The sequence below is a fragment of the Petromyzon marinus genome, chromosome 84, assembly GCF_048934315.1.
Source record: "Petromyzon marinus isolate PM22_M1 ecotype Great Lakes invasive population chromosome 84, UKy_Petmar_22M1.pri1.0, whole genome shotgun sequence".
Classification (NCBI taxonomy): domain Eukaryota; kingdom Metazoa; phylum Chordata; class Hyperoartia; order Petromyzontiformes; family Petromyzontidae; genus Petromyzon; species Petromyzon marinus.
The window spans coordinates 2241637-2260264 of record NC_133749.1 but is presented as its reverse complement, the minus strand read 5'-3'; the positions used below and the strand labels follow the sequence as shown (position 1 = coordinate 2260264).

General features: G+C 42.6%; 1 protein-coding gene across 5 annotated transcripts in view; it reads right to left on the bottom strand.

Annotated features, from left to right (window-relative positions):
* The window catches only part of HIRA (histone cell cycle regulator), a 114775-nt gene that overhangs the window by 81741 nt on the left and 14406 nt on the right, over positions 1-18628 (bottom strand). For all 5 annotated transcript variants that reach the window (XM_076057743.1, XM_076057741.1, XM_076057742.1 and 2 more), the window contains 2 exons: positions 9323-9413; positions 5479-5576 (listed from right to left, as the gene is read on the bottom strand). In XM_076057743.1, coding sequence (XP_075913858.1) covers positions 5479-5576; positions 9323-9413 — 189 coding nt within the window. The remainder of the gene's footprint in view (positions 1-5478; positions 5577-9322; positions 9414-18628) is intronic.

Below are 18628 nucleotides of genomic sequence, written 5' to 3'. Positions count from 1 at the left end.
TACAACATCAACAACAACATCAACAACATCAACATCACGTCTACATCAACATCCATCACGTCTACAACATCAACAACATCAACATCAACAACATCAACAACATCAACATCCATCACGTCTACAACATCAACAACAACAACATCATCATCAACAACATCAACATCCATCACGTCTACAACATCAACAACAACATCAACAACAACATCATCATCATCAACAACATCAACATCCATCACGTCTACAACAACAACAACATCAACAACATCATCATCAACATCCATCACGTCTACAACATCAACATCAACAACATCAACATCATCAACATCCATCACGTCTACAACATCAACAACAACAACATAATCAACAACATCAACATCCATCACGTCTACAACATCAACAACAACATCAACATCATCTATCAACAACATCAACAACAACATCAACATCCATCACGTCTACAACAACATCAACAACAACAACATCAACATCATCTATCAACAACATCAACAACAACATCAACATCCATCACGTCTACAACATCAACATCAACAACATCATCAACAACAACATCCATCACGTCTACAACATCAACAACATCATCAACAACATCAACATCCATCACGTCTACAACATCAACAACAACAACAACATCATCAACAACATCAACATCCATCACGTCTACAACAACATCAACATCCATCACGTCTACAACATCAACAACAACATCAACAACATCAACATCACGTCTACATCAACATCCATCACGTCTACAACATCAACAACATCAACATCAACAACATCAACAACATCAACATCCATCACGTCTACAACATCAACAACAACAACATCATCATCAACAACATCAACATCCATCACGTCTACAACATCAACAACAACATCAACAACAACATCATCATCATCATCAACAACATCAACATCCATCACGTCTACAACAACAACAACATCAACATCCATCACGTCTACAACATCAACAACAACAACATCAACAACAACATCAACATCATAAACAACATCAACATCCATCACGTCTACAACATCAACAACAACATCAACAACATCCATCACGTCTACAACAACAACATCAACATCCAGCACGTCTACAACATCAACAACAACAACATCACATCTACAACATCAACAACATCAACATCCGTCACGTCTACAACATCAACAACAACAACATCAACAACAACATCAACAACATCAACATCCATCACGTCTACAACAACATCAACAACAACATCAACATCATCAACAACAACATCAACAACAACATCAACATCCATCACGTCTACAACAACAACAACATCAACAACAACAACATCAACATCCATCACGTCTACAACATTAACAACATCAACAACAACAACATCCATCACGTCTACAACATCAACAACAACATCAACAACAACATCAACATCCATCACGTCTACAACATCAACAACAACATCAACAACATCAACAACAACAACAACAACATCATCAACAACATCAACAACAACATCAACCACAACAACAACATCATCAACAACATCAACATCCATCACGTCTACAACATCAACATCAACAACAACATCAACAACATCAACATCCATCACGTCTACAACAACAACAACAACATCCATCACGTCTACAACATCATCAACATCAACATCATCAACATCACGTCTACAACATCAACAACAACATCAACAACAACATCAACATCCATCACGTCTACAACATCAACAACAACAACAACATCATCATCAACATCAACAACATCATGAACAACATCAACATCCATCACGTCTACAACAACATCAACAACAACATCAACAATATTAACATCATCAACATCAACAACATCATCAACAACATCAACATCCATCACGTCTACAACAACATCAACAACATCAACAATATTAACATCAACAACATCATCAACAACATCAACAACAACATCAACAACATCAACAACAACATCAACAACAACATCAACAACATCATCAACAACAACATCCATCACATCTACAACATCACGTCTACAACATCAAAATCATCAACATCATCACCATCAACATCAACAACATCACCATCAACATCAACAACATCACGTCATCAACATCATCAACATCATCACCATCAACATCATCACCATCAACATCAACATCATCAACATCAACAACATCACGTCAACAACATCTAAAACAACATCAACATCATCAACATCAACATCACCACCATAAAACATCAACATCACGTCTACAATATCAACAACATCACCATCATCACATCTACAACATCACATCTACAACATCAACAACATCAACATCACGTCTACAACATCAACACCATCACCACCATCACATCTACAGCATCAACACCATCACCATCAACACCATCCAGCATAAACACCATCACCATCAACACCATCACATCTACAGCATCAACACCATCACCATCAACATCACGTCTACAACACCAACACCATCACCATCAACACCATCACATCTACAACATCAACACCATCACCATCAACACCATCACGTCTACAACATCATCACCATCAACACCACCACATCTACAGCATCAACACCATCACCATCATCACCGTCAACATCAACACCATCACCATCATCACCATCACGTCTACAACAACATCAACATCACCACCATCACGTCTACAACACCATCACATCTACAACACCAACACCATCACCATCAACACCATCACATCTACAACACCAACACCATCACCATCAACACCATCACATCTACAACATCAACACCAACACCATCAACACCATCACGTCTACAGCATCAACAACATCACCATCATCATCACGTCTACAGCATCAACACCATCACCATCAACACCATCACCACCATCACCATCAACATCACATCTACAACATCAACACCAACACCATCACATCTACAACATCAACACCATCACCATCAACATCATCACCATCAACACCATCACATGTACTGGTGGTGGTGTTGTTGTTGTGGTTGTTGTGGTGGTAGTAGTGGTTGTAGCTGTTGTGGTGGTAGTGGTGGTGGTAGTGGTGGTGGTAGTGGTAGTGATAGTGGTGGTGGTAGTAGTGGTGGTGGTTGTAGTTGTTGTGGTGGTGGTGGTAGTGGTTGTAGTTGTGGTGGTGATAGTGGTGGTGGTGGTAGTGGTTGTAGCTGTGGTGGTTGTAGTTGTTGTGTTGGTGGTTGTTGTTGTTGTGGTGGTAGTGGTAGTGGTGGTAGTGGTGGTGGTGATAGTGGTGGTGGTGATAGTTGTGGTGGTGATAGTGGTGGTGTGGTGGTTGTTGTAGTTGTTGTAGTTGTTGTGCTGGTGGTAATGGTTGTTGTGGTTGTAGTTGTTGTGGTGGTAGTGGTTGTTGTTGTGGTGGTAGTTGTTGTGGGTGTAGTTGTTGTACTGTACCTCCTGTGTGCCCCCGCAGGATGGAGGAGTGGTGGTAGTGGTGGTTGTAGTGGTGGTAGTGGTGGTGGTAGTGGTTGTTGTTGTTGTTGTGGTAGTTGTGGTAGTGGTTGTTGTAGTGGTTGTTGTTGTGGTTGTGCTGGTTGTTGTAGTTGTAGTTGTACTGTACCTCCTGTGTGCCCCCGCAGGATGGAGGAGTGGTTGTAGTGGTTGTTGTAGTGGTGGTAGTGGTGGTTGTAGTTGTGGTTGTTGTGGTTATAGTTGTTGTTGTGTTTGTTGTGGTTGTTGTGGTTATAGTTGTGGTTGTTGTTGTAGTAGTTGTTGTACTGTACCTCCTGTGTGCCCCCGCAGGATGGAGTGGTGGCAGTGGTGGTAGTGGTTGTTGTGGTTGTTGTGGTTGTTGTATTTGTTGTTGTTGTGTTTGTTGTGGTAGTTGTTGTTGTTGTACTGTACCTCCTGTGTGCCCCCGCAGGATGGAGGAGTGGTGGTAGTGGTGGTTGTAGTGGTGGTAGTGGTGGTAGTGGTGGTTGTAGTTGTTGTTGTGTTTGTTGTGGTTGTTGTTGTGGTAGTTGTTAGTAGTTGTTGTACTGTACCTCCTGTGTGCCCCCGCAGGATGGAGGAGTGGTGGTAGTGGTAGTGGTTGTAGTGGTTGTTGTAGTTGTTGTGGTTATAGTTGTGGTAGTTGTTGTAGTTGTTAGTAGTTGTTGTAGTAGTTATTGTACTGTACCTCCTGTGTGCCCCCGCAGGATGGAGGAGTGGTGGTAGTGGTTGTGGTAGTGGTGGTAGTGGTGGTAGTGGTTGTGGTAGTAGTTGTGTTTGTTGTGTTTGTTGTGGTTATAGTTGTGGTAGTTGTTGTAGTTGTTAGTAGTTGTTGTACTGTACCTCCTGTGTGCCCCCGCAGGATGGAGGAGTGGTTGTAGTGGTGGTAGTGGTTGTTGTTGTTGTGGTATTGGTTGTAGTTGTTGTTGTTGTGGTATTGGTTGTAGTTGTTGTTGTTGTGGTATTGGTTGTAGTTGTTGTGGTATTGGTTGTAGTTGTTGTTGTAGTTGTTGTTGTAGTTGTTGTTGTAGTTGTTGTTGTAGTTGTTAGTAGTTGTTGTACTGTACCTCCTGTGTGCCCCCGCAGGATGGAGGAGTGGTTGTAGTGGTGGTAGTGGTTGTTGTTGTTGTGGTATTGGTTGTAGTTGTTGTTGTTGTGGTATTGGTTGTAGTTGTTGTTGTTGTGGTATTGGTTGTAGTTGTTGTGGTATTGGTTGTAGTTGTTGTTGTAGTTGTTGTTGTAGTTGTTGTTGTAGTTGTTGTTGTAGTTGTTGTTGTAGTTGTTAGTAGTTGTTGTACTGTACCTCCTGTGTGCCCCCGCAGGATGGAGGAGTGGTGGTAGTGGTTGTTGTGTTTGTTGTAGTTGTTGTGGTTATAGCTGTGGTAGTTGTTGTAGTTGTAGTTGTTGTACTGTACCTCCTGTGTGCCCCCGCAGGATGGAGGAGTGGTTGTAGTGGTGGTAGTGGTTGTTGTTGTTGTGGTATTGGTTGTAGTTGTTGTTGTTGTGGTATTGGTTGTAGTTGTTGTTGTTGTGGTATTGGTTGTAGTTGTTGTTGTAGTTGTTGTTGTAGTTGTTAGTAGTTGTTGTACTGTACCTCCTGTGTGCCCCCGCAGGATGGAGGAGTGGTTGTAGTGGTAGTGGTTGTTGTTGTTGTGGTATTGGTTGTAGTTGTTGTTGTTGTGGTATTGGTTGTAGTTGTTGTTGTTGTGGTATTGGTTGTAGTAGTAGTTGTAGTTGTTGTACTGTACCTCCTGTGTGCCCCCGCAGGATGGAGGAGTGGTGGTAGTGGTTGTGGTAGTGGTTGTTGTGTTTGTTGTAGTTGTTGTGGTTATAGCTGTGGTAGTTGTTGTAGTTGTTAGTAGTAGTTGTACTGTACCTCCTGTGTGCCCCCGCAGGATGGAGGAGTGGTGGTAGTGGTGGTAGTGGTTGTGGTAGTGGTTGTGTTTGTTGTGTTTGTTGTGGTTATAGTTGTAGTAGTAGTTGTTGTAGTTGTTGTACTGTACCTCCTGTGTGCCCCCGCAGGATGGAGGAACATCGCCACTGCTCTGTGGCGTTGACCAGCGACGAGGCAGCACCACACACAGCACTGGGGCCGATAAACCTGCACCACAACAACAACAACAACAACTACATCATCAACAACATCAACAACATCAACAACATCAACAACAACAACATCAACAACAACAACAACAACAACATCAACAACAACAACAACATCAACAACATCATCAACATCATCAACAACAACAACATGAACAACATGAACCTGCACAACAACAACAACATCATCAACAACATGAACAACATCAACATGAACCTGCACAACATCAACAACATCAACAACATGAACAACATCAACAACATGAACTTGCACCACAACAACATCATCAACAACATGAACCTGCGCAACAACATCAACATCAACAACATGAACCTGCACAACAACAACAACAACAACATCAACAACAACAACAACATGAACAACATGAACCTGCACAACAACAACAACAACAACATGAACAACATAAACCTGCACCACAACAACAACATCATCAACAACATCAACATCATCAACAACAACATCAACAACATAAACCTGCACAACAACAACAACAACATGAACAACTTAAACCTGCACAACAACAACATCAACAACAACGTCAACAACAACAACAACGTCAACAACAACAACATCATCAACAAGAACATCAACAACAACATCAACAACATCATCAACATCAACCTGCACAACAACAACATCATCAACAACAACAACATCAACAACAACATCATCATCAACATCAACCTGCACAACAAAAACATCATCAACAACAACAACATCAACAACATCATCATCAACATCAACCTGCACAACAACATCATCAACAACAACATTAACATCAACAACATCAACAACATCATCAACATCATCAACAACAACGTCAACAACAACATCAACAACATCAATAACATCAACAACAACATAAACAACAACATCATCAACATCAACATGAACCTGCACCACCACCACAACAACAACATCAACAACAACATTAACAACATGAACTTGCACAACAACAACATGAACCTGCACCACAACAACAACAACATCATTAACAACATCAACATGAACCTGCACCACCACCACCACCACAACAACAACAACAACAGCATCATCAACATCATCAACAACAACATCAACAACAACATCAACAACATCATCAACATCAACATGAACCTGCACCACCACCACAACAACAACATCAACAACAACATCAACAACATCAACAACATGAACCTGCACCACAACAACATCAACATCATCAATAACATCAACAACAACATCAACAACAACATCAACAACATCAACAACAACCACAACAACAACATCATCAACATCATCAACAACAACATCAACATGAACCTGCACCACCACCACAACAACAACAACAACAACATCATCAACATCAACATCATCAACAACATCAACAACAACCACAACAACAACATGAACCTGCACCACAACAACAACATCAACATCATCAACAACATCAACAACATGAACTTGTACCACAACAACAACATCAACAACAACATGAACCTGCACCACAACAACAACAACAACAAAATCATCAACAACAACATCAACATGAACCTGCACCACAACAACAACATCAACAACAACAACATCAACAACATGAACCTGCACCTCAACAACATCAACATCATCAACAACAACATCAACAACAACAACATCAACAACATGAACCTGCACCTCAACAACAACATCAACATCATCAACAACAACAACATCAACAACATTATCAACAACAACATCAAAGACATCATCAACAACAACGTCAACATCAACAACAACAACATCAACAACATTATCAACAACAACATCAAAGACATCATCAACAACAACGTCAACATCAACAACAACAACAACATCAACAACATCGTCAACAACGTCAACAACATGAACCTGCACCACCACAACAACATCATCATCAACAACATCAACAACATCACCAACAACATCAAGAACATCAACAACAAAGTCAACAACATCAACAACAACAAAGTCAAGAACATCAACAACAACAAAGTCAACAACATCAACAACAACAAAGTCAACAACATCAACATCAACAACAACATCAACAACAACATCAACAACATCAACGTCAACAACAATATGCACCACAACAACAACCACCACAACAACTACAACAACATGAACCTGCACCACCACAACAACAACATCAACAACATGAGCCTGCACCACAACATCAACCACAACATGAACCTGCACCACAACATCAACAACATCAACAACAACATCAACAACCTCATCAACAACATGAGCCTGCACCACAACATCAACCACAACATGAACCTGCACCACAACATCAACAACATCAACAACAACATCAACAACATCAACAACAACATCAACAACATCAACAACAACATCAACAACCTCATCAACAACATGAACCTGCACCACAACAACATCAACAACGTCAACATCAACAACATCAACATGAACCTGCACCACCACCACAACAACAACATCAACAACAACAACATCAACAACAACATCAACACCACATGAACCACCACAACAACATAAACCTGCACCACCACCACCACAACAACACAACAACAACATGAATCTGTGTTGTATGGTGGCATGTAACTGTGTTGTGTTATTGTTGTTGTTGATGACGTATTGTTGTTGCTGTGATGTTAGATTGTAGTGTTGATGTTGTAGTGTTGTTGTTGATGTTGTTGATGTTGTTGTTAATGTTGATGTTGTTAGTGATGTTGTTGATGTAGTGTTGTTAGTGTTGTTGATGTTGTTGTAGTGTTGATGTTGTTGTTGATGTTATTGTAGTGTTGATGTTGTTGTTTCTAGTGATGTTGTTGTTAATGTTGATGTTGTTGTTGATGTTAGTTGTTGTTGTTGTTAGTGTTGTTGTTGTAGTGTTGATGTTGTTGTTAGTGATGTTGTTGTTGCTAGTGATGTTGTTGTTGTTAATGTTGTTGTAGTGTTGATGTTGTTGTTGATGTTATTGTATTGTTGATGTTGTTGATGTTGTTGATATTGTTGTAGTGTTGATGTAGTGTTGATGTTAGTTGTTGATGTTGCTAGTGATGTTGTTGTTGCTAGTGATGTTGTTGATGTTGTTGTTGATGTTGTTAGTGATGTTCATGTTGTTGATGTTGTTGTAGTGTTACTGTTGTTGTTGATGTTGTAGTGTTGATGTTGTTAATGTTAGTTGTTGATGTTGTTGATAGTGATGTTGTTGTTGCTAGTGATGTTGTTGTTGATGTTGTTAGTGTTGATGTTAGTAGTTGATGTTGTTGTTGATGTTGCAGTTAGCGTTGATGTTGTTGTTGTAGTTAGTGTTGTTGTTGATGTTGTTAGTGTTGTTGATGTTGTTGTTGATGTTGTTGTTGCTAGTGATGTTGTTGTTGATGTTGTAGTTAGTGTTGTTGTTGATGTTGTTAGTGTTGTTGATGTTGTTGTTGATGTTGTTGTTGCTAGTGATGTTGTTGTTGATGTTGTAGTTAGTGTTGTTGTTGATGTTGTTAGTGTTGTTGATGTTGTTGTAGTATTGATGTTGTTGTTGATGTTGTTGTTGCTAGTGATGTTGTTGTTGATGTTGTAGTTAGTGTTGTTGTTGATGTTGTTAGTGTTGTTGTTGATGTTGTTAGTGTTGTTGATGTTGTTGTTGCTAGTGATGTTGTTGTTGATGTTGTAGTTAGTGTTGTTGTTGATGTTGTTAGTGTTGTTGTTGATGTTGTTGTTGTTGATGTTGTTGAGTGACTCACGTCGCTGGTTTCCAGATCATGATGAGTTTGTCGTCACTTCCAGACGCAAGCAGTGAGCCGGAGTTGGACCACCGCACACAGTTCACACACGCTAAGCACACGCAACAACAACACGATTAACACAGTTCACACACGCTAAGCACACGCAACAACAACACGATTAACACACTTCACACACGCTAAGCACACGCAACAACAACAACAACACGATTAACACACTTCACACACGCTAAGCACACGCAACAACAACAACAACACGATTAACACAGTTCACACACGCTAAGCACACGCAACAACAACACGATTAACACACTTCACACACGCTAAGCACACACAACAACAACAACAACAACACGATTAACACACTTCACACACGCTAAGCACACGCAACAACAACAACAACAACACGATTACCACAGTTCACACACGCTAAGCACACGCAACAACAACACGATTAACACACTTCACACACGCTAAGCACACGCAACAACAACAACACGATTAACACAGTTCACACACGCTAAGCACACGCAACAACAACAACACGATTAACACAGTTCACACACGCTGAGCACACGCAACAACAACACGATTAACACACTTCACACACGCTAAGCACACGCAACAACAACACGCAACAACACGATTAACACAGTTCACACACGCTAAGCACACGCAACAACAACACGCAACAACACGATTAACACAGTTCACACACGCTAAGCACACGCAACAACAACACACAGCATGATTAACACAGTTCACACACGCTAAGCACACACAACAACAACACGCAACAACAGCACGATTAACACACTTCACACACGCTAAGCACACGCAACAACAACACACAGCATGATTAACACAGTTCACACACGCTAAGCACACACAACAACAACATGCAACAACAGCACGATTAACACACTTCACACACGCTAAGCACACGCAACAACAACACACAGCATGATTAACACAGTTCACACATGCTAAGCACACACAACAACAACAAGCAACAACAGCACGATTAACACACTTCACACACGCTAAGCACACGCAACAACAACACACAGCATGATTAACACACTTCACACACGCTAAGCACACGCAACAACAACACACAGCATGATTAACACAGTTCACACACGCTAAGCACACACAACAACAACACGCAACAACAGCACGATTAACACACTTCACACACGCTAAGCACACGCAACAACAACACACAGCATGATTAACACAGTTCACACACGCTAAGCACACACAACAACAACACGCAACAACAGCACGATTAACACACTTCACACACGCTAAGCACACGCAACAACAACACACAGCATGATTAACACAGTTCACACACGCTAAGCACACACAACAACAACACGCAACAGCACGATTAACACACTTCACACACGCTAAGCACACGCAACAACAACACACAGCATGATTAACACAGTTCACACACGCTAAGCACACACAACAACAACACGCAACAACAGCACGATTAACACACTTCACACACGCTAAGCACACGCAGCAACAACACACAGCATGATTAACACACTTCACACACGCTAAGCACACGCAACAACAACACACAGCATGATTAACACAGATCACACACGCTAAGCACACACAACAACAACACGCAACAACAGCACGATTAACACACTTCACACACGCTAAGCACACGCAACAACAACACACAGCATGATTAACACAGTTCACACACGCTAAGCACACACAACAACAACACGCAACAGCACGATTAACACACTTCACACACGCTAAGCACACGCAACAACAACACACAGCATGATTAACACAGTTCACACACGCTAAGCACACACAACAACAACACGCAACAACAGCACGATTAACACACTTCACACACGCTAAGCACACGCAACAACAACACGCAACAACAACACGCAACAACACGATTAACACAGTTCACACACGCTAAGCACACGCAACAACACGATTAACACACTTCACACACGCTAAGCACACGCAACAACAACACGATCAACACAGTTCACACACGCTAAGCACACGCAACAACACGATTAACACACTTCACACACGCTAAGCACACGCAACAACAACACACAGCATGATTAACACAGTTCACACACGCTAAGCACACACAACAACAACACGCAACAACAGCACGATTAACACACTTCACACACGCTAAGCACACGCAACAACAACACGCAACAACAACACGCAACAACACGATTAACACAGTTCACACACGCTAAGCACACGCAACAACACGATTAACACACTTCACACACGCTAAGCACACGCAACAACAACACGATCAACACAGTTCACACACGCTAAGCACACGCAACAACACGATTAACACACTTCACACACGCTAAGCACACGCAACAACAACACACAGCATGATTAACACAGTTCACACACGCTAAGCACACACAACAACAACACGCAACAACAGCACGATTAACACACTTCACACACGCTAAGCACACGCAACAACAACACGCAACAACAACACGCAACAACACGATTAACACAGTTCACACACGCTAAGCACACGCAACAACACGATTAACACACTTCACACACGCTAAGCACACGCAACAACAACACGATCAACACAGTTCACACACGCTAAGCACACGCAACAACACGATTAACACACTTCACACACGCTAAGCACACGCAACAACAACATGATTAACACACTTCACACACGCTAAGCACACGCAACAACAACACGCAACAACACGATTAACACAGTTCACACACGCTAAGCACACGCAACAACAACACGCAACAACACGATTAACACAGTTCACACACGCTAAGCACACGCAACAACAACATGATTAACACACTTCACACACGCTAAGCACACGCAACAACAACACGCAACAACAACAACACGATTAACACAGTTCACACACGCTAAGCACACGCAACAACAACAACACGATTAACACACTTCACACACGCTAAGCACACGCAACAACAACAACACGATTAACACAGTTCACACACGCTAAGCACACGCAACAACACGATTAACACACTTCACACACGCTAAGCACACGCAACAACAACACGCAACAACAACAACACGATTAACACAGTTCACACACGCTAAGCACACGCAACAACAACACGCAACAACAACAACACGATCAACACAGTTCACACACGCTAAGCACACGCAACAACACGATTAACACACTTCACACACGCTAAGCACACGCAACAACAACATGATTAACACACTTCACACACGCTAAGCACACGCAACAACAACACGCAACAACACGATTAACACAGTTCACACACGCTAAGCACACGCAACAACAACACGCAACAACACGATTAACACAGTTCACACACGCTAAGCACACGCAACAACAACATGATTAACACACTTCACACACGCTAAGCACACGCAACAACACGCAACAACAACAACACGATTAACACAGTTCACACACGCTAAGCACACGCAACAACAACAACACGATTAACACACTTCACACACGCTAAGCACACGCAACAACACGATTAACACACTTCACACACGCTAAGCACACGCAACAACAACACGATCAACACAGTTCACACACGCTAAGCACACGCAACAACACGATTAACACACTTCACACACACTAAGCACACGCAACAACAACATGATTAACACACTTCACACACGCTAAGCACACGCAACAACAACACGCAACAACACGATTAACACAGTTCACACACGCTAAGCACACGCAACAACAACACGCAACAACACGATTAACACAGTTCACACACGCTAAGCACACGCAACAACAACATGATTAACACACTTCACACACGCTAAGCACACGCAACAACAACACGCAACAACAACACGATTAACACAGTTCACACACGCTAAGCACACGCAACAACAACAACACGATTAACACACTTCACACACGCTAAGCACACGCAACAACAACAACAACACGATTAACACAGTTCACACACGCTAAGCACACGCAACAACACGATTAACACACTTCACACACGCTAAGCACACGCAACAACAACACGCAACAACAACAACACGATTAACACAGTTCACACACGCTAAGCACACGCAACAACAACAACACGATTAACACAGTTCACACACGCTAAGCACACGCAACAACACGATTAACACACTTCACACACGCTAAGCACACGCAACAACAACACGATCAACACAGTTCACACACGCTAAGCACACGCAACAACACGATTAACACACTTCACACACGCTAAGCACACGCAACAACAACATGATTAACACACTTCACACACGCTAAGCACACGCAACAACAACACGCAACAACACGATTAACACAGTTCACACACGCTAAGCACACGCAACAACAACACGCAACAACACGATTAACACAGTTCACACACGCTAAGCACACGCAACAACAACATGATTAACACACTTCACACACGCTAAGCACACGCAACAACAACACGCAACAACAACACGATTAACACACTTCACACACGCTAAGCACACGCAACAACAACAACAACACGATTAACACAGTTCACACACGCTAAGCACACGCAACAACACGATTAACACACTTCACACACGCTAAGCACACGCAACAACAACACGCAACAACAACAACACGATTAACACAGTTCACACACGCTAAGCACACGCAACAACAACACGCAACAACAACAACACGATTAACACAGTTCACACACGCTAAGCACACGCAACAACAACAACACGATTAACACACTTCACACACGCTAAGCACACGCAACAACAACAACACGATTAACACAGTTCACACACGCTAAGCACACGCAACAACAACACGCAACAACAACAACACGATTAACACAGTTCACACACGCTAAGCACACGCAACAACAACACGCAACAACAACAACACGATTAACACAGTTCACACACGCTAAGCACACGCAACAACAACAACACGATTAACACACTTCACACACGCTAAGCACACACAACAACAACAACAACACGATTAACACAGTTCACACACGCTAAGCACACGCAACAACAACACGCAACAACAACAACACGATTAACACAGTTCACACACGCTAAGCACACGCAACAACAACACGCAACAACAACAACACGATTAACACAGTTCACACACGCTAAGCACACGCAACAACAACAACACGATTAACACACTTCACACACGCTAAGCACACGCAACAACAACAACAACAACACGATTAACACAGTTCACACACGCTAAGCACACGCAACAACAACAACATGATTAACACAGTTCACACACGCTAAGCACACACAACAACACGATTAACACACTTCACACAAGCTAAGCACATGCAACAACAACAACAACAACACGATTAACACAGTTCACACACGCTAAGCACACGCAACAACACGATTAACACAGTTCACACACGCTAAGGACACGCAACAACACGATTAACACAGTTCACACACGCTAAGCACACGCAACAACACGATTAACACAGTTCACACACGCTAAGCACACGCAACAACACGATTAACACAGTTCACACACGCTAAGCACACGCAACAACACGATTAACACAGTTCACACACGCTAAGCACACGCAACAACAACACGCAACAACACGATTAACACAGTTCACACACGCTAAGCACACGCAACAACAACACGCAACAACACGATTAACACAGTTCACACACGCTAAGCACACGCAACAACAACATGATTAACACACTTCACACACGCTAAGCACACGCAACAACAACACGCAACAACAACACGATTAACACAGTTCACACACGCTAAGCACACGCAACAACAACATGATTAACACACTTCACACACGCTAAGCACACGCAACAACAACACGCAACAACGACAACACGATTAACACACTTCACACACGCTAAGCACACGCAACAACAACAACAACACGATTAACACAGTTCACACACGCTAAGCACACGCAACAACACGATTAACACACTTCACACACGCTAAGCACACGCAACAACAACACGCAACAACAACAACACGATTAACACAGTTCACACACGCTAAGCACACGCAACAACAACACGCAACAACAACAACACGATTAACACAGTTCACACACGCTAAGCACACGCAACAACAACAACACGATTAACACACTTCACACACGCTAAGCACACGCAACAACAACAACACGATTAACACAGTTCACACACGCTAAGCACACGCAACAACAACACGCAACAACAACAACACGATTAACACAGTTCACACACGCTAAGCACACGCAACAACAACACGCAACAACAACAACACGATTAACACAGTTCACACACGCTAAGCACACGCAACAACAACAACACGATTAACACACTTCACACACGCTAAGCACACGCAACAACAACAACAACACGATTAACACAGTTCACACACGCTAAGCACACGCAACAACAACACGCAACAACAACAACACGATTAACACAGTTCACACACGCTAAGCACACGCAACAACAACACGCAACAACAACAACACGATTAACACAGTTCACACACGCTAAGCACACGCAACAACAACAACACGATTAACACACTTCACACACGCTAAGCACACGCAACAACAACAACACGATTAACACAGTTCACACACGCTAAGCACACGCAACAACAACAACATGATTAACACAGTTCACACACGCTAAGCACACACAACAACACGATTAACACACTTCACACAAGCTAAGCACATGCAACAACAACAACAACACGATTAACACAGTTCACACACGCTAAGCACACGCAACAACACGATTAACACAGTTCACACACGCTAAGGACACGCAACAACACGATTAACACAGTTCACACACGCTAAGCACACGCAACAACACGATTAACACAGTTCACACACGCTAAGCACACGCAACAACACGATTAACACAGTTCACACACGCTAAGCACACGCAACAACACGATTAACACAGTTCACACACGCTAAGCACACGCAACAACACGATTAACACAGTTCACACACGCTAAGCACACGCAACAACAAAACGATTAACACAGTTCACACACGCTAAGCACACGCAACAACACGCAACAACACGATTAACACAGTTCACACACGCTAAGCACACGCAACAACAACACGATTAACACAGTTCACACACGCTAAGCACACGCAACAACAACAACAACAACACGATTAACACAGTTCACACACGCTAAGCACACGCAACAACAACAGCACGATTAACACAGTTCACACACGCTAAGCACACGCAACAACAACAACATGATTAACACACTTCACACACGCTAAGCACACGCAACAACAACATGATTAACACAGTTCACACACGCTAAGCACATGCAACAACAGCACGATTAACACAGTTCACACACGCTAAGCACACGCAACAACAGCATGATTAACACAGTTCACACACGCTAAGCACACGCAACAACAACACGCAACAACACGATTAACACACTTCACACACGCTAAGCACACGCAACAACAACAACACGATTAACACACTTCACACACGCTAAGCACACGCAACAACAACACGATTAACACAGTTCACACACGCTAAGCACACGCAACAACAACAACACGATTAACACACTTCACACACGCTAAGCACACGCAACAACACCACGATTAACACAGTTCACACACGCTAAGCACACGCAACAACAACACGATTAACACAGTTCACACACGCTAAGCACACGCAACAACAACAACATGATTAACACACTTCACACACACTAAGCACACGCAACAACAACATGATTAACACAGTTCACACACGCTAAGCACACGCAACAACAGCATGATTAACACAGTTCACACACGCTAAGCACACGCAACAACAGCATGATTAACACAGTTCACACACGCTAAGCACACGCAACAACACGATTAACACACTTCACACACGCTAAGCACACGCAACAACAACAACACGATTAACACACTTCACACACGCTAAGCACACGCAACAACAACACGATTAACACACTTCACACACGCTAAGCACACGCAACAACAACACACAGCACGATTAACACAGTTCACACACGCTAAGCACACGCAACAACAACACGATTAACACAGTTCACACACGCTAAGCACACGCAACAACAACATGATTAACACACTTCACACACGCTAAGCACACGCAACAACAACATGATTAACACAGTTCACACACGCTAAGCACACGCAACAACAGCATGATTAACACAGTTCACACACGCTAAGCACACGCAACAACAGCATGATTAACACAGTTCACACACGCTAAGCACACGCAACAACAGCATGATTAACACAGTTCACACACGCTAAGCACACGCAACAACAACAACACGATTAACACAGTTCACACACGCTAAGCACACGCAACAACAACAACACGATTAACACAGTTCACACACGCTAAGCACACGCAACAACAACAACAACACGATTAACACACTTCACACACGCTAAGCACACGCAACAACACGATTAACACACTTCACACACGCTAAGCACACGCAACAACAACACGATCAACACAGTTCACACACGCTAAGCACACGCAACAACACGATTAACACACTTCACACACACTAAGCACACGCAACAACAACATGATTAACACACTTCACACACGCTAAGCACACGCAACAACAACACGCAACAACACGATTAACACAGTTCACACACGCTAAGCACACGCAACAACAACACGCAACAACACGATTAACACAGTTCACACACGCTAAGCACACGCAACAACAACATGATTAACACACTTCACACACGCTAAGCACACGCAACAACAACACGCAACAACAACACGATTAACACAGTTCACACACGCTAAGCACACGCAACAACAACAACACGATTAACACACTTCACACACGCTAAGCACACGCAACAACAACAACAACACGATTAACACAGTTCACACACGCTAAGCACACGCAACAACACGATTAACACACTTCACACACGCTAAGCACACGCAACAACAACACGCAACAACAACAACACGATTAACACAGTTCACACACGCTAAGCACACGCAACAACAACAACACGATTAACACAGTTCACACACGCTAAGCACACGCAACAACACGATTAACACACTTCACACACGCTAAGCACACGCAACAACAACACGATCAACACAGTTCACACACGCTAAGCACACGCAACAACACGATTAACACACTTCACACACGCTAAGCACACGCAACAACAACA